This window comes from Phalacrocorax aristotelis, chromosome 10 (assembly GCF_949628215.1).
Source record: "Phalacrocorax aristotelis chromosome 10, bGulAri2.1, whole genome shotgun sequence".
Lineage (NCBI taxonomy): Eukaryota > Metazoa > Chordata > Aves > Suliformes > Phalacrocoracidae > Phalacrocorax > Phalacrocorax aristotelis.
In genome coordinates this window covers 21,970,117-21,991,449 of record NC_134285.1, presented here as the reverse complement: position 1 = coordinate 21,991,449, position 21,333 = coordinate 21,970,117, and the positions used below count along the sequence as shown (strand labels likewise).

At 46.3% G+C, this 21,333-nt stretch overlaps 1 protein-coding gene across 2 annotated transcripts in view; it reads left to right on the top strand.

Moving 5' to 3' along the window:
* Positions 1 to 21,333, top strand: part of RGS6 (regulator of G protein signaling 6) — a 288,401-nt gene that overhangs the window by 243,391 nt on the left and 23,677 nt on the right. For both annotated transcript variants that reach the window (XM_075105737.1, XM_075105738.1), the window contains exons 15-16: positions 5,932 to 6,118; positions 20,399 to 20,488. In XM_075105737.1, the coding sequence (XP_074961838.1) occupies positions 5,932 to 6,118; positions 20,399 to 20,488 (277 nt within the window). The remainder of the gene's footprint in view (positions 1 to 5,931; positions 6,119 to 20,398; positions 20,489 to 21,333) is intronic.

Here is a 21,333-nt window from a genome sequence, read left to right as displayed (position 1 = left end):
CTGCTTAAAGCTTTAAGTAACAACAGGATGTAAAGGCAGAAATATTAATGAAGAAAACTGGAAATAGGAGGGATTGTTAGCGGTGGTGCCAGAGGGCAGAAGGTGGCTCCCTGGTGTTCAGGTGTGGCAGAGAAAGCTCCTGAATTCTCATTAGGAGTGTGTGACAGAAAGGAAGGCAACTGCCAGATGCTTAAATGTGCAAGCAAAATTTAAGTTACACCCAACAGCAAAGTTGGGATCTGTCTCACCTAAGTTGACAGCTTGGAAGCATGTGCTTTCTTCTGTATTGTCCAGGCTCCCTTTAGAGTGAGAGAAGAGAAGCTGAAGAGGAGTCAGTGAATCACCTGGGATTTGTTTCAGCTTTAAGTGGAAACAAAACTAAAAGCACCAAAATTGCACTGTTAAGCACCTGTCTCTCTCTGCCGTCTCTAAGCCTGGAGAGACTGATTGAAATGACAGTGTCTGCGCAGTAGACATCTACAGTTAAGTGAGATGAATCCCACCCAAACCCTGGGAAGCTGTAAGGAACTTTCTGAGGGCACAGCATCTATCAACTTGCTAGAAAAATTATATTTTCAGTTATCATTTTAAGGACTCTCCTCCCAGTAACTATCCAGGGATCTGGGAACTGTTGCAGCAGGGATGTGTTCTCTCTTGGGAATGTCAGTAGGATCTTCATTAACACTGGCAGGAGTCCTGTAAGCCCCCATGTTGTCCTCAAGGCAGGTCTGAGAAAGTGACTGCTGGAAAACCTAGAAGTTCTTGGTAGTACTAGAAAAGATTTCATGAATTGTGCACATGAGTATGCCTTGAAATTAATGTAATCCAGTGGTATAGCAAGGGGACCAAATCCTGCTCTTATGCCCAGTGGTGCAAGTCCCAAATCACAGGGTTGACTGTGGTGGGGTATTTCCATATCTTCTTAGTTGAGAAAAATTGGTCCCAGTGGGGGTCTTGAGTGAGGCATGGCCAGAGATGGCTGCAGACTAGACTCGGTGACCTCCCGGGTCTCCTTCCAGCTGTGTTTCTGTGTTGTAATAAACTTGCTGGATCATGTCCACCAGTCTCCTGGGCTCGGCTGAGCCCTGTAACTTATGTATTTACTGGCTGTCCATTGTTTATGTGAGAGCAGGAAAGCCAGTCAGTTGGGTATTTTTCTCTCTGTTTTTATTTTACCTCTTTTTCTTGCTCTTTTCTGTCTCCCCTCTGTTGTTATCTTTCATCTACAATTTGTTTTGACTCTGTTGATTTTTTTGAAGTACCCAAAATATAGCAAAATGCCAAGCTTCAATTAAAAAAAAAAAAAAAAAGGCCAAATGAGAGTTGTTATACATTTTTTATGACCTGGAAATCTCCTGGGACATCTCAAGGTTGCCGAGATGCTCATCTAACTGGTGGATTGATTTTCTTTTTTCCTCTTCCCAACTTCAAAGAGTGTCAGCTGGAAAGAGAAACAACTAAGTGGGAATATGGGACACGGGAATTTTACCCGGAGGGAAAGGAGACTGCACACCTGTTTATAGACCTAGACAGAGAGCACATGATGCTTTATAGGAATGCACTGTGGAGCTTGCAATGCAGGAATGCTGGCGCTTTGTGCGTTACTGTGAACGTATGTTGAAAATGGAGTTATCCGGGAAAGAATTTTACCCGCAGAAAGTGTTTATATCTTATAGGATCCCTGATCGTTGAAAGTTGTTGCAAATTTTTTTTGGGGAAAGGACAGGAAAAGTTCGGTCGTTGAGAGGAGATCTATTGAGTGAAACTCACGCGAGCCCCTTGTTTTCTGAACCAAAAAGCATTTACACGGGAATTTTCTAACCGCTCCTGAAGGCGCCAAAACGGCGGGCGCGGTATCTGTGGAGCCTTTGACACTTGTTCCGCGCCGTGCCGGGGGGCCGCAAGGCCGCCTCCTCGCCCGGCCGAGGGGCCCAGGGCCGCCTCCCCGCCTGGCCAGCAGGCGGCAGGGCCGCGCCGCGCCTCGCCTCAGCCGGCCCGGGCGGCGGTGGCGGGGCCCCGGGCGGCGGTGGCGGGGCCCCGGGCGGCGGTGGCGGGGCCCCGGGCGGCGGTGGCGGGGCCCCGGGCGGCGGTGGCGGGGCCCCGGGCGGCGGTGGCGGGGCCCCGGGCGGCGGTGGCGGGGCCCCGGGCGGCGGTGGCGGGGCCCCGGGCGGCGGTGGCGGGGCCCCGGGCGGCGGTGGCGGGGCCCCGGGCGGCGGTGGCGGGGCCCCGGGCGGCGGTGGCGGGGCCCCGGGCGGCGGTGGCGGGGCCCCGGGCGGCGGTGGCGGGGCCCCGGGCGGCGGTGGCGGGGCCCCGGGCGGCTCGGGGGCCCGCTTGGTGCATGGCTTGGGAGGGGGGAGCGGAGGGAGGGCGGCTGGGCGGTGGGAAGGTCGCCCTCCTTCAGAAGCGCGCTGTGCTCTCGGAAATGCTTCGCCAGTGGAGGACCGTGCCCTTAGCACACAGCCGCGCTGCAGGAGTCTGCCCAGCGCGCCCCACGGGGGACAGATTTCTGCTGGTCTCAGGCACGCCAAGCTCACCGTACACAGGATCTGGCTGTTAAGCAACACAAAGATGTAACTCTTTCCTCTGTCTGAACTGCGTGTTACTTTATACGCATTACTTTCGTTCATTTCCCCTCCCAGCTGTGATGTTAAAAATGACATTTCTTCTCTTGGTGAAAGGAAGCGAGAACAAGATTGCGACTGGTGCGGTGTGTGAGACGAGAGGTGCACCAGATGCTTACGGGCAGCTACTGAGGCAAGGACGGGAGCGTGCTCATGTTCTGAACTCAGTGACTTGGTGATTTCACTGTCGAGTCAGGGGTATCACGTCCGCCCCAAGATGGGGATACAGCACTGTCCTTATGCTGACAGGTGTTCCTCAGTCTCTGGAGTCATCCATATTTTGCCTCTTGATCAGGTTTGAAAATTAATTTTTGTTTTACAACGTACCTCAGAAGCAACCCCCTGTCCTTCCCCCACATCTTTTCACGGAGGGGCATCTGCAAAAATCAGCCTGCAGCGCCCAAGCACCTCCGCGGAGCCCGGCGGCGAGGCAGAGCCGGCAGTGCTGGGGCCCAGGAGCTCTCTGTGCCTTGAGGGGACTGCGTAGGCTAAAGCACTGTTACAGGATATCTGCTGCCAGTGACAGCAGCTTAATTACAAGCTGGATGAGGCTGGAATGGTTTATGCTTCTGACAACAGTTTAGGACACCATATTATCAGCCTTTTCCAGATCTTACGTGCTGTTTTATAAAGGACAAAGGACCTGTGATCGGTGCTGCTGTTCCCCCTGTGCAGACAGCCCCCATGCCAGTACTGCTCTGCTTACAGAGCACCTGCGGAGAGGACATGCAAGGACATCTCCCTTCTCCCCTGCCCTGAGCAAGAGATGTCTTAACTGGAGATCTGCCTCCCCGAGAAAGGCAGGAGGCAATGCAGCATCTTCTCCTGACTTCTTGTGAGCGTGGGGCTGGGCTTGCACTTCAGGAATTGTGGGACTAACTCAGGGAGCATGTTTGCACTTTCTAATTGAGCACAAATTCCAGGTCAGCTATCGTGTTCCTTTCCTGGGCAGAAATACCTGTTTTTCTCTTGTAAATGCTGTATAAATCCCATAGGAAGCCCTGCTTATGCATTGGCTTCAGGACGATTCCTCATGGCAGAGAATTTGCCTTGGAGTTGAGGCTGCGGGGCTGGGTACCCCTCTTTGATGTTTCTTGATTTTCACTTACTAGCTATAGTGAATAGCTTTGAAATTTTTACCAAGACAAAACTCCCCTTTGCCTGAAGAGGACGTCCGGCCTCGGGCATGAATTCACAATCACTTGCAGTAAAAAGAGCTTGTTCTTGTTAGTGTCAGGTTGGTCTGGTTGGTTGGTTTTCAGATTGAGCCAAATAGTTATTAAAATGGATGGTGCTCCTGTTCTGGCAAGCTGTCACTTCATAACGCGCCCGGTTCTCTCACGAGTGTGCTTTCCCAGCCCGCCTGCCCAGCTCCAGGGGCAGAAGATAAGCCAGCAGAAAACGTTCTCTCTAGCCAAGTGTTTGTCTGAAGTGTCCCAGCTACTCTGGAATGATTAGCATCTTTTCTCTCTATGGCTCTTCTGCATTCACATGTTCCCATTGCATCTGAAATTGAATGACAAAATATTTTTGAAGTAAAGGAAGATACATACAGCATCAGATTTTTGCACTGTGAGTGCCACCCTTTATTCTCTGCATGCATGTGATAAGTGGGGGTGTCTCTTCTGGTTCAAATAACAAGGGAAGACATCAGGCACACTTACCATCTCAAAGATGGAAAAGGACCAACCATGCACACCCCTCTGCTGATCCCAAATATTCTATTTCAGTTTATAAAACCAGATGTTGCTGTGTTCTTTTTCCTTCCCCCAAATTGGCCATTTCTCTCTATTGCAAGTAGGGTACCAGGCTAAATGGGTTAGTGGCCTCATATGATTACAAATAAACCCAGTTTATCTGGGGTGGTTGGGTACTGCCTGCAGCAAGTAAGGAAGCAAGGGTCAGAAGCAGCACAGGAGTCACCAGGCTACTGGCTCCTCCACCCACCCTCATTGCCAATGGCATTTTGGTATGGGAGGACTGTATCTTCGTCCTTCCAGCACAGGGGAACATTTGCCTTAGTGGCAGCACAGTGGCACCATTGAATCATTCAGCATGGGAAATTAGGCTTTCAGTTAAGGTTCAACTGGTTTATGTAGTAGTCTCCCATAATGACAAGAGGGGACACAGGCTTTTCTAAGTTGTGCAGCTCTTGCAGATGCCCTGACCAAGCAGAGACCCAGACAAACCTTGTCCCCGCTCCACAGTCTGCCAGTATGAGGCAAGTGTGCAAGAGCGGTGCAGGGCAGGGATGGCCAAGGCAAGCTCTGCCCTCCTTGTCATCCCTGAGGAATGGGCTCCTTTGCCATGGGGTAGGAAAGAGCTGGCCGTTGCAGGTGGCTGCAAACATGTCTTCTGTATTTATTTGCCCTGTAGTCCTCAGCACTCTTTACAGAGCACTATTATACCTGTTCAGCTAGTTTGCAGGACCTGGGTACCCAGGGCAGAGACCTCGAGGGCTATCTTCTTGCTAGAAGGTAGAGTTGACCAAAACAAAAAGCTACTGAGGGCCATGCATATTCTGAACTAATCACCTGAAAAAGCATGTTTCTGTCAACAATAAGTAAAACCAGCACCACCAACAAAATACGTTGTGGTTTTTTTTCCTACAGTAAAAGACAATGCATGTTTCTCTTGCAAAAATACTCCATTGCCTTTGGTTTCACAGATCAAGATGTGGGTATGCCCTTAGTCATCAAAGAGATTATCTTCTCAATATTTATGAAGTTATTTTAGTTCATAAGTGTGGTCCAGTCAAGAAAATATCCCTGTAAAATTGGAAGTGTGGCTATGACAAGATTCATCTCTTCCCATGGCATTCGTCTGATTGCTGGTCAGTTTACAACTAAACTAAGTGCCATCGCTGCAGCTTCACCCTGGAAATGATATGAATGTTAAGTTTGTTCTGCATTTTGCATCTTCTCTGGACAACCGATCCTGCAGGCAGGAATGACCAGCAGATTGCCGTGGGACTGTGGGAGGTGGAGCCTGCTCCCCTCCTCCAGCTGCACGGCTCTGGAGGTTTCCTGTTTGCATACCTAATGTCACACTTCTACAGGGGTGGTTTGAATAAGAACATATCACTTCTTAAAGTCGCTGGTCTGATCTTAGCCACAGTGTAAGGGTTTGGTGTAAAGTAATCACCCCTTCCCCTGAAATCATGCTAAATGGAAAGTGTCCTGTCAGTTCATCTAGATGCAGGGTTAGGCTCTATGTCTGTTTTGGGACTCTGCCCAGGCTTATCCACAAAATCTTATCTAGATTCCTCTCTTTTTTCCTTTTGTTCCCTTTTAATTTTTACCTAGTACAGGTTTTGGTTGGCTGTCCAAGATCTCAAGAAACAACCTCTACAGGATGTAACCACCAGAGTGGAAGAAATCTGGCAAGAGTTTCTAGCTCCTGGGGCCCAAAGTGCTATCAACCTGGATTCCCACAGCTATGAGAAAACAAGCCAAAATGTCAAAGACCCAGGGAGATACACATATGAAGACGCACAGGTTTGGTTTTGATTTTATGGAACTACTGCTAATAAAACTCTCAGTTTTACTGTGATATTCTACTATCACATTGTCACTGCTCACTTGTAAGAAAAAGGAGATGCACAGTTTGAAGTGACTTTGAGGATATCTATTCAAGCTGGGTAAATTATATTTTCTTTGAATCTATCAGTTAGGACAGGCTAATGCTCCTCTGGGAACAAATGTTCCAAAATTTACAAGTCTGCAGGGCGCAGCAAGCTGTAGCCATGTCTCAGAGAAAGCAAAGATGAGAGAGTGCTGTAAAGTTCAGTTTGGCTCTCTGTGCTCTCTGTCACCAAAGTCTGGTGTATTTACAGAATGGCTGATATAATATAAAAATCCTGGTTAATACACTTTTAAAATAATTTCTTTATTTATAGCTAATTATATTCCCACCCTTGCCAAACCCCAGATGCAGCAGCTCCCTCCAACACAGCTAGAAATTTCTCCACCAGACAATACCTTAGAATAATGATAGGACAGCAGGCAATGCAGTGAGCTTAATCCTTCCCTCCTAAGGGCCCCAGATATATCAGGGAAATTTTACAGATAAACTGTACATAGAAAATGCCTTTAGGAAAACAGATAATATGAGAAAAACTGCTACAAGCAAGGATAAAGCTGCATAGCCTTCTAAGAAAGTGAAAATATCATTTTATAAAGGCTAAAAAAGAAAAAGGAAGAAGGGATCATTTGGCAAATATTACCAGGACACAAATGAAAGATATCCTCCTCATAATAATTTTTATCAAAAGCATGTTGTAAAACCAACAGCAAATGAAAAGAATCCCTGTTCTTATATTTTCCTTAAGTCGGCATTCAAGGGCAGTTCTTCAAAATACTCCACTAACAAAATATTTTCCATCTCAGGGGAGATGTTGTGGACCACTTATACAAGGTTAGGCAATGAATTTTTCAAACCAACATCAAATACTGTATTTTCCTGAATGCAGTCTTGCTCCTTTGGGCCAGCATAGAAGGAATGTACGCAAAGTTTCAAGGCAATCCCCTGTGAGTATCAGGCAACTTAAATGTTCTTTTTAAAGGTGAGAAACACAGGAGTATGAAGACATTCTGTCTAAGATGTATTTTTTGCTTTGCAGTTATAGTGATCAAGAACTCCTGCAAATTTGCATCACCTGAAAAAAAATGATGATGGCAAAATGCAGGCTAAAGCAGATAGGTGAATAATGGGGGAATTGATTAAATTGATAAGTAGAAGTACTGAGAATAAGATGGATGTTTAGACAATGAGTATTTAATCAGAAGACATGGAGGTTTTAGGCTTGAACTGATCAGTTCACAGTGTAATTGCCATTCAAAGGGGAGTTGATGAAATCAAGCAGGAGCTCTTGCAGTTAGACTTCAATTTTAGCTCCTTGGGTTAATTTTATTTCAGAGGATTTTTATGCTGACGGACGGCCTCAAGTCATATGTTTTGGTTCACAGAAACAGAAGTATGAGGCAAAGATAGACCTTCAGGCCCAGCTATGGTCCTCTTGGACACTGAATCTGTGCTAAGAGTGGATAGGGCAATGTGGAAGGTGCACCCAGTTGCCTTCTTGTGCAGTGGACTTCTGATAGCTCTCCAAAGGCCAAGCAAGCTTTTTTCTGACTGCTTGACCAGATAGCTAAGAAGGCTGTCTAACAAAAGCGGGGAGAAGCAGGACAATGCCAAAGGGCATAGTGCCCTGGCAGAGCTGGAGCAATGTTGGCTTTTACTGGCTCATCCTGGAGAGGGAACATTTTTGTTTGCATATCCACTTCACGGGTGCCAATGTAGGTCCCCTCAGTGCACCCTGAATCTCCCAGGTACTGTCCTGGCGTCTCCCCCAGGTCAGCTCTGCCACCTCGGGGACTCTGTTGTCCATAAACGTGCAGCAGGTTGGAGCCCAGCTGCCTTATCTCAGCACCCTGGCACCAGGAGCCCATGAGAGCTCCCACACATCCCACATTCCTGGGGACTCAACCAGACAAAACCAGTCAAAACACCCCACTGTGGGAGGGGAAGTACGAGCGTTGCCCTGTCCTGTGTAGCTTTAGCACAAAGAGGAAAACAACTGAAATGTCCTTGTGAATAAAGAACAAGAAAAATATTAGTTTACTGAACAGCACATTCTTTGAATGCTTGCAGCTCTGAGACACTAAGACTAAGAAAGAAAAGGGTTGTCTGAACTGAGAAAATGAAATTGCTGCTCCTGTGGTAGGAACATAGGAGAAGGTGATGTGGCACTCTAGCCCTTATGCTGACCTGGGAGACCTACAAATGCCAATTCTGTATAAAAATGGCTGGGAATGAACACATTGCTGTACTTGGGAAGGGGAAGGTGTCGCAGAGCATAATATACTTCAGGCTAGTGAATGTGTTATAACCATAAGTTGAAAGCAAAGCATTGTCTGTTATCAGGTCCTTAACAGTCTACATGGATGTGCTGCTTTGCACAACCTTGGCTTCCAGTCCCAAAGAGCTCTCCCAGATGCCGCACAACTATCTGTTAAGACAACTGGCCTAGAAGAAAACAGGGAGAAAAGGGGACTCCTGACAAACATGCCACTCGCTTAAGATCTCTTCCTCCCAAGGCCATTCATGTTCTGAAGGCAAATGGTTCCTCTGTTTAAGAAAAGTAACACTGAAAATCTCAGCTCCAAACGTCCTCAAAGGACTGCTAATCCAAACCTGAATTTGGTGTGCATTTATTATTTTGGACAGAGCTCTCTCTAAGATGGGTTCCTGTATTACAGAAGCAAGTATTTAGCTGTTTCCCCTCTCAGCTTACGACATTTGCCCTGTTGTGTGTCCCTTGCTGCTGTTGCACTCTGCAGTCCAGCACTGCTCTATTTGCACAGAGCCGCCTTCTCTCGCTGTCTCCTGCGTGTGCCCTCGCCCGACCCATGCCCGCCTCAAGCTGTGCTGGCTCACCTCGGCTCCGAGCAGAGTCTGCTGCCCCAGCTGAGCCTGCGCCTGCCTCCCCCAGCCATTCAGGTTTGCTGGCATCCCCCGTCCTCAAACAGCCCCACTCCCACTCCTAGCTCTGTCCTGGTCGTCAGCTCTGCCAGCTATCTTGATCTGCAGCACCTTTTGTCATTTTAGTGCTGGGACCTTCCAGAGGCGAGCTGATTATTTTCTGCTCTTAAACAACTGTGCACTGAGTAAAATATTATGATTATCAAACCGTTTTCACTGGGGAGTAAAGCAGCTTTTAATACAAGGGGCACTGTCAGGAAAGGTCAGTTCAATTAAACAGTGAACTGCTTAGCAGGATGTAAACTCCCACAGGAGTTATCAGCATCATTGAACAACCAGTGTGGGGCCCTGCAATATGAAGCAGGCACAGCCGACTGGAAAGTGAATAGGTTTGGGTCCATCCGAATGGCCTCTTTTAGCTAATGAAGCTACTGACAGCCAAAGTAATTAATCTTTAACATGGGAACCCAGAGCTGTGAGTGTGACAGTTATGGCTTACCTGTACAACACGTAATTAGTTTTTAAACATTTTTTTTCTTTCTGCCTTCAGCAAGTCTTTGGTCCCTGCCTCAGTCCCTTGGCATTGGGAACTAGTATCACAAGAATGTGTTGTGTCTCCTGATAGTAATGTTTGCTTGTAGGGGCTTCAGAGCTAGGTACGCTAAAGTAAAGTAGGCTATGTGGTTGTCTTTGGAATTACTTTCCCGTTTGCTTTGTTTATTTTTCTTCTTTAATAAATAGAGGTTTAGATTGATGTTCCTTTACCTGAACTAATTGGCTATTGTTTCTATGAAGATGATTCAGGGAAATTCAGTTCTAATCCTGGCTCAGTTGGGGATTTTAACTGTGCTGTACAGATCCTTGGCTAATTCCAGAGCAGATTTAGACTATAATGCCAAACTCCAGGCTGCTCAAACCAGAAATGTGCCTGGCCTAGGTTTGGACCTAATTCATGCTTTCATCTACCCCAGGGGTTCGGTTTGTTCTGAACTATGATAGAGATACAAGCCCATGCAGGATTCATCAGTGATCAGTCCTCAGTTTGCATTCTGGTCCCATCAGGAAGCTGAGAGCATTGACAGAGCTTGAGAGGATCCCGTTGCATTCAAAAACAAGCCCCGAGTGTGAGCAAGGATCTGTGGGTAGTGGAATGTTATTTTCTACCAAGAAGGGAAAATGAGGGGTGACCTTTCTTCTATTGACTTTGTCTTTCACTCATGCACAGGATGAGAAAACAAGCATACAGAGCAATGTATGCCTGGTGCCTGTTCAGTGGGCATACAGATCTCCTTTTGCAGGTCTTGAGCAAAATCACAGCGTGGAAGGAAAATGTGAAAATAATCATTCATTGTGCATCTGTTTCACCTTTCATGTACGAACTTGAAGAAACATTATTCCGGTTCGCACAGTCACCCCAGTTACATGCATGCCTGTAAGGGCCGGTGACTGGTTGTGAGCAAGTGTGAGCAGTGTGAGCACACTGGCAGTGTGAGCAAGTCAGCAAGGGAGCTTGGGGCAGACCTGGGTGCTTCTGCCCTGAAGGGGTCTTGAGTCTACCTGAGCCAGCACTGCTCAGAGACCCGGTTCTTGCGCTATGGGGAATTGAAAGCACCGCAGTGCTGCGTATACATGGATGGTGCCCACACCTCCTGGAGGCTTTTGACAGCCTGGACCTTCCTCTGAAGGTTGGGGACTGCACAAGGACTTGACCTTTATTCTCTTCTCCTCTTTCGCTCTGATTCTTTGGGACTCGAGGAGAAAATCCTTCCTTACACTGTACTGCAGTTGCCTTCCCTGTATGTGGGTTATGCTGACTGTAGAAACAACCTTCACGTGAAGCCTCACTGTTGCTGTGTATTTGTTACGCACGCAAACAAAAATGCAAGCTCCTTCCCTTGTGATTTCACAAAACAACCTACAACTAAACAGAATCTAAAACCAAGAGCCTCACAAATACACACAGAAGAGCAATTAGGTGTCTGGAGCAAAAATAGGAAAGTGATGATGGAGGCTTATGCTCGTGTACCTGATGCTGCACAAAAGCAGGAAACAAAAGGCTTGAAGGTCCTCATAGGAGCAGATATTTAGTGTTATTACTTTCCTGGGATTTCTTTTCAAAGTGTACGTATATACCACACATCAGAAAGTACTTCTTTTATCCTTTAATTTTAGATTGTGGTGTGGTACTGATGTTATATGAAAAACACCTAACATCCAGTCTTTGTCTTGCTGTTGTCTGTCTCTGAAGGCGTCAGGGATCAAACGACTGTCTATGCTAATGCCCCTGTTACACATGGGCACAAAAAGGGCTAGGAAAAGTCATGAGTGAGCTCTCTCCTTTCACATACAGTGACAGAAGACAGCAGATATCTCCAAATGAGAGATCATGAGAATGGGGTGACAAGAACAGTCAGTGTATTTCCACAGGACAATAGTCTGCCTGTTATTCAGCGTGTTGATCCTGCCAAGCTGGCTAGAACCACATACACGAGCATAACAGTGCCTCGTGTGTCAGACACTTCCTGACTCCACAAATTACCTTTAAATGGATTACATGGGAAAGCCTCTCGCTTGCTTAAAAATTGAATTCAGCACTTGGACTCTGGGACTCTTGTGCCAGTAGTGTGCACCGTGCTTCTTGAATGCTAGCAACGACTGCATGTCAGATCCAGAGCAAGAGCATTTCTTTGTCATGTGAACATGCTGCTGTTCCCTTTTTCCCAAGAGGCAAGTGCATCCCTTTCTACCTGAGACGCTGGAACTCCAGGAGTCCACTTCTCATGGACGGTGGGTGAATGTTCTTGTGGAGGACTTAGTTCCACCCCTGCAAAACCCACATGCTGCGGGAACACTGCAGCCTAATTTTTCTAAGTGTTTGTTATTTCTTAAAGTGTTCATCCTTCTAATTTAAAAACAAACAAAAAAAACCCCACCAAACAAACAAAAAACCCACACATCCCTGGGGAGATTTATCAACAATGCATTTCACATCTCCCCTTCTCAGACCACAGCAGGTATGAATGTCATGTGCTGTCTGGATGGGGTTTATCAGCAAACAGATGCGAGATTTTGATATGCATTTATAGCATAGGCTCCAGGAGCTTGAGCTCAATCACTTAAACGCAGGTTCAAGCTGATATAGCGGTAGATATCCTACAGCCAAAATACTGGTGAGGTGTGGAAGGCTGTTTATATATTCAGCCTGTATTCTCTAGGTAGGCATCCGAGCAGGGCTGATGGTCCCTACCTCAGCATAGCCACCTTTATGCAGAAGGTGTATGCTCCGTGTTTCCATAAGGCTGCATACGGCTCTGTCACCACCCTAAATGGGTCTTAGGCTGCCCCAGTGCAACAGAATTTCATTTCTGCTGTGTGAGGAATTCTGCGTGTTCCTCTTCATGGCACAACTCAGCTTCCTGGAAGGATTTTCGCCAGAGAAAACAGAAAGAGGAAGCTGTAGTTGGCCTTGAAAATGTGAGGGCGTTGGCCAAAAAGTTGAGTAGTTTCATCTCATGCTGTACCACAGTACGTATAGGAGCGCAAAAACCCATCTTCATTGCTGCAACTCCTAGATATTGTGTTGTTTGGAAAAGAGATGCCAATCTCCCAAATGCTACGCTAGGTTGTCCCTTCCTCCCGAGCAAAACCTGTTCACTTGGGCTTTTTGCCAGCAGCCAGGATTTGGCCCATATTGAGAGAATCAGCCTCTTAGCCGCGATCATTGTTCGGAAAACCTAAAGCTGCTCATATGGCGTTAGACTCCCGGCAGCCCACTCTTGTCTCCCAGGATAGCCCTTGCTATATTTAGGACTAAATCCTTCTGCAGTACCAGGCTGACCCCTTAACTGCGCAGCGCTTGACAACCCTTTGCCTCTGTAGTCCTCCGCACTGCGTCTGCCACGGACCTCCCACCAGCTCTGCCTTCCTATTTGTATGTTTGAAGGTATGAAGCAAACCAGTTGTCTCATCAATTTACAGAGGAGCCAAAGCTAAATTTATGTGTTACTTTTATCAATGCACTTTTCCCAAAAAGATTTACGTTGTGTTTCCAACTATGTATCTACAGGGCTAAACAAAGGATTTCTGTGTATTACTCAAAATGAGCTCTCATTGCTTACAGTTATCCCTCATGCTAAAGCTCTTTCTTAGGTTCCTCTGCCTTCAGCCCAGTGTAATTTCATTTGTGGCCTGAAAAGAGGTTTTATGCTTTTTAGTTTAGCAGGGAGGTTAGTATATATCACAGTATAATTATTCTTTTTTTTTTGGTGGTGGTGGTTTTTTTTCCCCTTAGTAACAAAAACAACTTGGTGGAGTGTGAGGAAAATGCACCAGCTACAACTGTGGGTGTAAATTATTGTGTCACTTAAATAACTTGAAAGTAGCCAAAAAGGTACTGCTCAGATTTTCCAGAGCAATTCACGCTCAGGCCAAGACCCTTATGTGCCATTTGCCAACCTGAAACGTTTCTTTTCTAAACTATAAATCAAGGAAAGCCTAGCACTGCAGCAGCAGCCAGAGCCCTCACTTACCCCTCGCCCTGCTAGACAGCAGTACTGCCAGGTACCAGTGAGGCTTCAGGAAAGGGGCTCTCCCTGGTTATTGCATGCAGACAGCTCAAACCTGGCAGTACAGCATTTTTGAGAAGAGTAAAATCCTAAATGCAGGGACCAGAATAAGCATAGAGGTGGTCTTAGTGGACATTAGGAGACATTAAGGGGAACTGGAATAAAACCCTCGTGTTTCCCTGCTTCCTCCCACGCACTGGTGTTTTCCCATCAGGTTCAGTCAAGGCACGTGTGAAGGTGTTCTCTTCTTCACTGCTTGCCTCATCTCAGCTGTGTCTGCTACCAGCTACTTCAGCTTCCAGAGCCAATGCAGCAATTGCTCCTAAAAACCGCTGCATTCAGTAGCGGCATAAGTAACTGCTAATGAGGAGTAGGTCTCCTTTCTTCAGCTTTTTGGAAAATCCTGGTGGTGGTGTGGTAGAGGGTCCTGCCATCAGGCAGGATTCCTGAGGATGGGCTGGGAAAAGTAAAACAGAGTGAATAGGATGTCTCCAACAGCCCTTGGGCAGCTGGTTTTGCTGACTGCAGTACACATGGATGCTGGCACAGGGGTTCGCCACCCCCCCATCTGGCACAGACGTCCGTGCAGAGTACAGGTGCCGAGAGAAAGGCATTAGGCTGCTGCCAAGTCTAATTGAAAGGTGCAGCAGTTGCACACCGTATGCTCAGAAAAGCATCTCCCTCCTTTCTCCTTCCCACGTCGTCTTTGTGCTGTGGAGACAGCTCTCAAAAAGCAAACCCTGGGCAGGTCCTCAGCTGGCATCTGGTGTCTTCCTTCCAGCAGAGGCCACAAGGCATTCACTGAGGCTCTTCTCTCTCATGTGCGAATTTGCAATAAATTCCTCCCCAGTGCCCAGCGTACAGGTAGAACAAACATTAATATTCATTGCAGTTTGCTGTTACTTATTTAGTTATTTAATCTACTGCTTTATGTTGCTTGTGGACTTTTCTAATGGATTTGTCTGACATTCCGCAAATCTCCCTTGCAGTTGGCCAGAGGGGTGTCTGCTGGTGTTCGCATACTTGCAATACAAAGGGGGCTCCAAATCAGCTCTCACTAGTTTAGGTCTTGGTGACAGGTGAATCTAAAAGATGTGAGTGGGATAGCTAGAGAAAGGAGGTTTCTGACCAGTTTAAAAAGGGCAAAGTGAGCCCTTGGGACTCAAGTGAATCTGAATAGCTATCTAGCCTTAGTATAAGCCCCCCAGAATGGGCTAAAAATGTGCTAAATGGGGAACCTATGCTTGAAACGAGCAAAGAATTTGCAGTTTCCCTCTATTCCCTCTTGTCATCTAAAGCTTATGGCTGTGTGTAGGCACAAACAGGGAAAACCTTCTACCAGCAAGTTAAAATTTAAGAGGTTTCTGGAGTCTAACTGGTGTTCAAAGGTCATGAGAACATTGTGCTTGGCTTGACAACCCCCAAAATGTCTTAAGACTGTCACAAAACATCACAGTGGGTAAGATACAGGTGGGACCTGAAATGGATGTGTTTGACCAACAGCACTGCCTCTGTCTCATACACATTTCAGGGGAAAGAACCAAGACTTTCTGCTAAAAAGAATTGTTCTTAACAGAGAACACGATTCCTGAGGTCTGTCAGATGCTTTGTGCAAGTCAGGTGGTGGTGTTATTTTTTTATCAGTCAGGGTTTTTCCCACATATTTCTCGGGTGTTCCCAAGGTCTTGTTAGCTGCCACCTGTGCCCTCCTCAGGGTCACTGCGCTTTGACTGCAAAGGGGGAGAGAGGCCTGAGATCACATTGCAGCACATTGATTTGAAGCAGGTGCAGATTTGAGAGGGTTTCTGCTATCTCAGCCACCTCCCACGTTCCCATCTGGATTGCAAACTTTCTTTTCTTTTTTCCTCCCCCTTTCCCCTCTTGTCAAGAAAATTTACAGAGCTTGTCCTTCATCTCCTTCCAAAGATAGAGCTTGTGGAAGGAAAACAGCCGAGAGATGCTGAATCTTATCAGGGTTTATTTCCCTGCACTTAAGCTGTCAGCTCTAGCTGGGGTGGGATTTCCTCTTGGTTTCATGTAACTGTAGAAAAGAATCGTTTTGTGATTTACCTGGCTGGTTCCTTCGTTTTCTAATTCACAGAAGTGACAATGTTTCCCCCTTTAAAATTTATTGTTTGTTCTCCTTTATATCATGCAATGGCAAGTGGAATGGTTACGCTTCTGGAAGTGTAACTCTCATGACAGAAGCCTAGGTGCAGAGAAGATGCTCAGTGGAGCTGGATAGCCCTCAGACCCACTGCATAGTTCTCACCGTGGAGGAGATGTGATTCAGGTAGCCAAAACATGAAAGGGGGTCTGCCTTTTTCTCAAGAAGAGATGCACGCAGACCCCATTGCCTCTGTTACCTTGGTTCAGGATCTGGGGAGCAACAGCTGTGGGGATGTTTGACAGCAAATCTGCTCTGCTTGCAGGAGTCTTGTAAGGGGATTATTTGCTTCCTGGAGATGAAATACACAGTGATTACAAAAGCAGGTTATTGTATCACCCTCCATGTTAGACTGCCATTTCCAAATGTGCATCCATCCTCACAGGGGAGCATCAGTGCAGCCAGCACTCATTAATGGCATGCTGTGTGAGGGACGGAGTGACCAGTCAGCTCAAAAAGCCAGCTCGCCAGGGCTTGCTCGCACATGTCAAGTCAGTCCCTGTCTCCACTCGCAGCTGCCACCACAGTGGCCTGAGACAGCGGCTTGGTGCTCAGAGATAGCTGCCAAGGCTGCAGGGGAGAGCAGTGGGACGCGTGATGCCTGTCAACTCCTCGCCAAGTCTTGAAAGGCTTTTTTTCCTCTGCTCTCTATCTGTTTTTAAAAGCAAGGTGCTACTTTTTTAAATGGTTTAATAGATTGGTTGGGCAATTTTTGTTGGAAGACTGTTCTAAATGTTTGGTTTTGCAGTGTGACTCCCTAAAGGATTGCTGTCTGAAGTCTAGAGCAGGGAGCTGGGACTCTGAATTCTACCTGGGAACTGGTACCCAGCAATGTCTGGGAGATGCTACACTGCCTAGATGAGACGTTGCTCCTGCTGTTGTGCAGATGTGGCACAGGAACTTCCCATGGCACCTGCAAAGAAATGTCGCCGTGATAATTCTGGCCAGACTGCTCACGGTGCAGGAGACTGTCATGTCCAGAGCTGCAGCAGTGTTGTTAAAAATTACACAAGTTATGGATTTGCTCTGCGTATTCAGGGAGCCAGTAATAATGAGCTCATTACCCGACAATAAACAACTTTACAAAATGCAGAGTTCTCTCAGCATAAGGATGGGGAGGCTCAAATTTCTTGCCAGCAGCATCAGGTATGTCAGAGAGCATGCATGTGTGTGAAGTGCATCACTAGTGATGCTGGCTGCAGTTGGAGATTTCGGTCTTTGGTGAGGTTATGATCCTTCTCCACCATGGGACAAAGAGGAGGACCAAAAGCAGCTGCTCAGTAAAATAAGAAGTGAGAGACCAGTGGGTTGTAATGATCCAAAGTGAGTTAAAAATCCATGATAGAAGGGGACAAGCCAATTCACACAAGCTGCACAGAGCAGCTAAATCCATGCAGACACTTCTGTTGATAGGCCAGTTGCTTAGGCTTCCTCAGAATGTGCTCAGCTGCTAGACCTCCAGTAGCTTTTTTTTAAGAAATAAGGAGCTGCTAAATGCTTGCTGTAAATTCTCCCTAGCAAGTTACAGATTTCAGAAAGTATAACAGAAAATAGCTTGGTGTTGAAGAACAGCGTAGGCTAAAGATAAAACCAAATGCCCTAGCCACTGGGGTTTCCTGTCCTGCAGCTAGGTTTGTTGTGTAACTGGGCTGAACACACACTGCAGCCACAATTTTAGCAGGAACCTTCATGGTGCAGTCTCAGTGGGGATTTTGGCTGCAGCAATGTAAGCTGTCCTGTACTGCTGCAAATTGGAAGGCAGTCTTTGCTGACCTGAGCAACTGGCTCAGACTTCCAGCAGGTGCTTTAGAAATGCAGTGTTGTAAAATAAATGATCGGTGTATCGTCCGTGCCTCCAATCCGGAGATTCTTCAAAGCAAGCCCTTTGAATTCTTGCAATTAAGCAGTAAAGTTTGCTTCCGAAGCTTTGCATGTCCCTCCCTTCTCCTGTGCCCAGCCTTCTTTCTTCATTAGCATTCAAAGCCTAGGAATAGTTATTCCCTGTTTGATTATATCTTTGGTGAGCAGCTGAAAGGTAGCAGTATTGCTGTTCAGTGATTCCAAGATGTGAAAAGCAGAGAAAATGCTTCATACCAATTAGCTAACTGTGGTGGCAGTTGGACTGTGGGTGTGCAGTAGTCCTGTTTTTCATGGAAGGGCTTCAGTTTAGAAGTCGGCTTGTGGTTTATTTCATCTCAGGATCGAAGTAATTTTTCCCCCTTCCCACAGCCAGATATTGAGTTTATACTGTTTTAAGGTCAAATACATGAAGTCATCTTGACATGAGCAGGAATGATAGCTGTTGCTGTCATGCTGGCGGGTTGCATTGCCAACCTGGTGTGTTCTCCTTTGCCTGCAAACAGCTCGTGATCTGTCTGTGTGGCAATGAAAACTGAATGTCATTTTCTAAAAAAGTTATCATTGTTTTTCAGAGCAGACCTAGTTGTCTGACCACAGGTAAAGAAACTATTTGGAGTCCAAAGGTAGTAAAATACGTTAATCACATGTCTATCAAAATACACCTGTGACACCACTTTACCTCAGCCCCACAGCACCCTCCTGCCCACCTCAGCACCCCTTCCCACCAGCACCCTGCATGTGCTGGGTGCCGCAGGGGAGGACCAGTAAGAAGAGGGAGGCTCTGGAGACTGCTCAGGCCCTTTACTGCCGATGGGCTACAAGGTGGCTGCCCCATTTAGTCATCAGTCTCCTCATGGTCCCGGAAGAGGAGGGAAAAAGACTTTTACCTATATAGTTAGGTGGTTTTTTTTTCCCAGGTAATCATGAAGAACTCATTGGGAGCATATGCAGTCTCTTTGAGAAACCTTAAGAGGTAACAGTACAGGTGAACTGGTTGCAATATGGTTGGGCTTAAAACAACTGAATCCTGAGTTTCTGCTAGTTGAAGTATTTGAGAGAGAGAGAGATTATGTTGAAAATCGTTATTGACCCCAGAGAAATAGAAACCCTTTGCTGACCATATCCATGATGTGCATTATTTTCCCTCTTCTTGTCTTAGTGCATACGTGGCTCATTCTGTCCTGAATAAATAGAACAAAAGTCCCACAGCTGGATGTGAAATTTCATGACAGTGCTGTAGGTGAGAAGTATGAAGCCCTCCCATGTGTTTTTCTGCAGCAAGAAAGGGTGACAGTTGGTAAATGGCTTTATATGAGCATTTCTATTGCAAATTCTTATGCTATCCTTCAGATAGACAGTGCTACACAAATGAGGATTTGTCAGGCCTAAAAGTATGGAAATTAATGAGTAAAAATTGTTCCACACCAGGTTGTAGCTCAAAGGATACATTTATGCTGTGTCGCAGGAAAACCAGTGGCAGTTATGCCCCTCTTAGGACTACACCGAATAGTGCAAGAAAGCTGAATTAAGCAGTTCTTCTGTATATAGACAGGTCATCACTAATTACCCATGATGGTGAAGATAAGGGAATTCTGCTTGGCTTGTTAACACTGTGAAATAAGCTATGTGACTTCAGTCTGGTTTGGCTCTTCTGAAGTTTCATGTACCATGGCTTTAGGGCAAGAGAGAATATTTCACGTTGTATAAATCAGTATAGATAAAATTGCTCATTAACTTTATAAAAGTGCTTCCTTGGGCAAAGTCTGAGAGAAATGTCCAGGGTGCCCGTTTTTCTCTTGAGTTCCTTTAGTGTGTCCTCAGTCTTTATTTGGTCAAAATATTTTGGTTTGATTTTCTTGGCGTTTGGGATAATATCTATTAAAAATCCAGGGATAATTAGGAGAAGAAGAGCTGACTGTGTTAAGGGATTCTCAGCAGGAAAGTAAAAACTAAGCAAGGATATTGGAAAAGGGTAGGCATGAAGTTCTGCTGCAATCAGACACCACTGTGTAAGTTTGAAGATGCATGTAGTAAGTGCTCTCAGAGCAAACTGGTAACAGTAGTTTGACTTGCTAGGAGAAAAAAGACCCTGTAAGAGGGACATAACTTTGTACATATGATGTAGCCACCCACATCTGAGCTAATCGTATAACCTCCCCGCATAATCACCGGAGATAAAGGCTTTTTCAGGACAGTAACAGGTTGGCTTGCTTTAACTATGTGTCTTAAGGGGAGACGAAAAGCACCCAAGTATCAGTTCCCCTCCGCGAACAGGAGGGGAGTGCTGGGTGATAGTCCTTTGAGTGGCAAAGTGAAACATAATCTATGGGTTTCTGGTGCTTATTTCTTGTTTCTTGAGACATACCAGTAGTTTCAGCCTGGCCAGACACCTGCTTATAATCTGGGGACTTCAGAGAGTTGCAGTCTTTTCAGAATAACACTGATTACTGAATAACGTGTGCCAGGCTTTGGGATGAGGGCCATCTCTTTGTTTTGTGTTCGTACAGCCCCAGGCACAGCAGGGTCCTGCCCCAAGATGGACCTCTTGTACACTACCACAACACAGATAATCAATAATAGCAGACTTAATTAGAACTTTGATCAGTCTCTCTTCCTTCTAATTCACTGTGTTTTAAATCCCTGTGATGTCTAAATGAGGTTTGATAACAATTCTCTGCCTCTCATTTCCTCCCGTCCCACAGGAGCATATTTACAAGCTGATGAAGAGTGACAGCTACGCGCGCTTCCTCCGTTCAAATGCTTACCAGGACTTACTGCTGGCGAAGAAGAAGGTATCTGTTGGAAAGGACGTGCTTGCATCTCTTAGCACCTCTTGATTCTCGCCTGCTGCTTGCTGCTAGTGTGGAAATGAAAATATTGTTTCCTTTTTTTTCCATTTATTTAAGAAAGGAATGAGCACTATTGTTTTTTTCACTGGGGGCACAAGGTATGGCATCCATATATTTGTACAGCCTCAACGTGTGTTTTCGGGAAAGCACGGTGACCTGAGGTAAAAATAATATGGAATAATGTTTGTCTTGCACAGCTGTCTCCCAAACTCAGTGCAGGCAATTAAAATTGTATCGCGTCTTCCTCATAACAAAGATGGTGTCTGGTATGAGAACAGAACCCTTCAATCTATTCATTACTGGTGCAAATTTCACCCGTTCTGGCTTTCATCTTCCTAGCTTCACCATGGGATCTTCCCTTTGGATGCCTTACCTGTAGACAGTCTCACAGTGATTCCTGTGCTCCTTTTCTCCCTTTCCCTTGCTTTTGGCTCCCCAGAGATGTTTCCTTTTCCTTGGAGACGAGAAATAATAGTGACCCACGCAGTAATCAAGGATTCCAGCCACATTTTCTCACAGGAGAACTGGGTTTGAGCCCTTCTTAGTCTTTTTGGTGTCTGCATGTGCTCTGCCAGCACCATGTTTCTGCCAGCAACCCCCAGTTCAGGGTAGCAAAGGAGTGGTTACGTAGAGTTACAGCAGCTCCTGTCCAAGTGTCCCTTCTTTCTGAGGGGGGCGGAGGTAAGCTACTGATCTCTCCATTTGTGGCTGTGTTCAAATGCTTCCCGCACCTCCTGACTTCTTCCCATAAGTCTACATGCCCGTCTGTGTGCATGTGCATGTGTGTA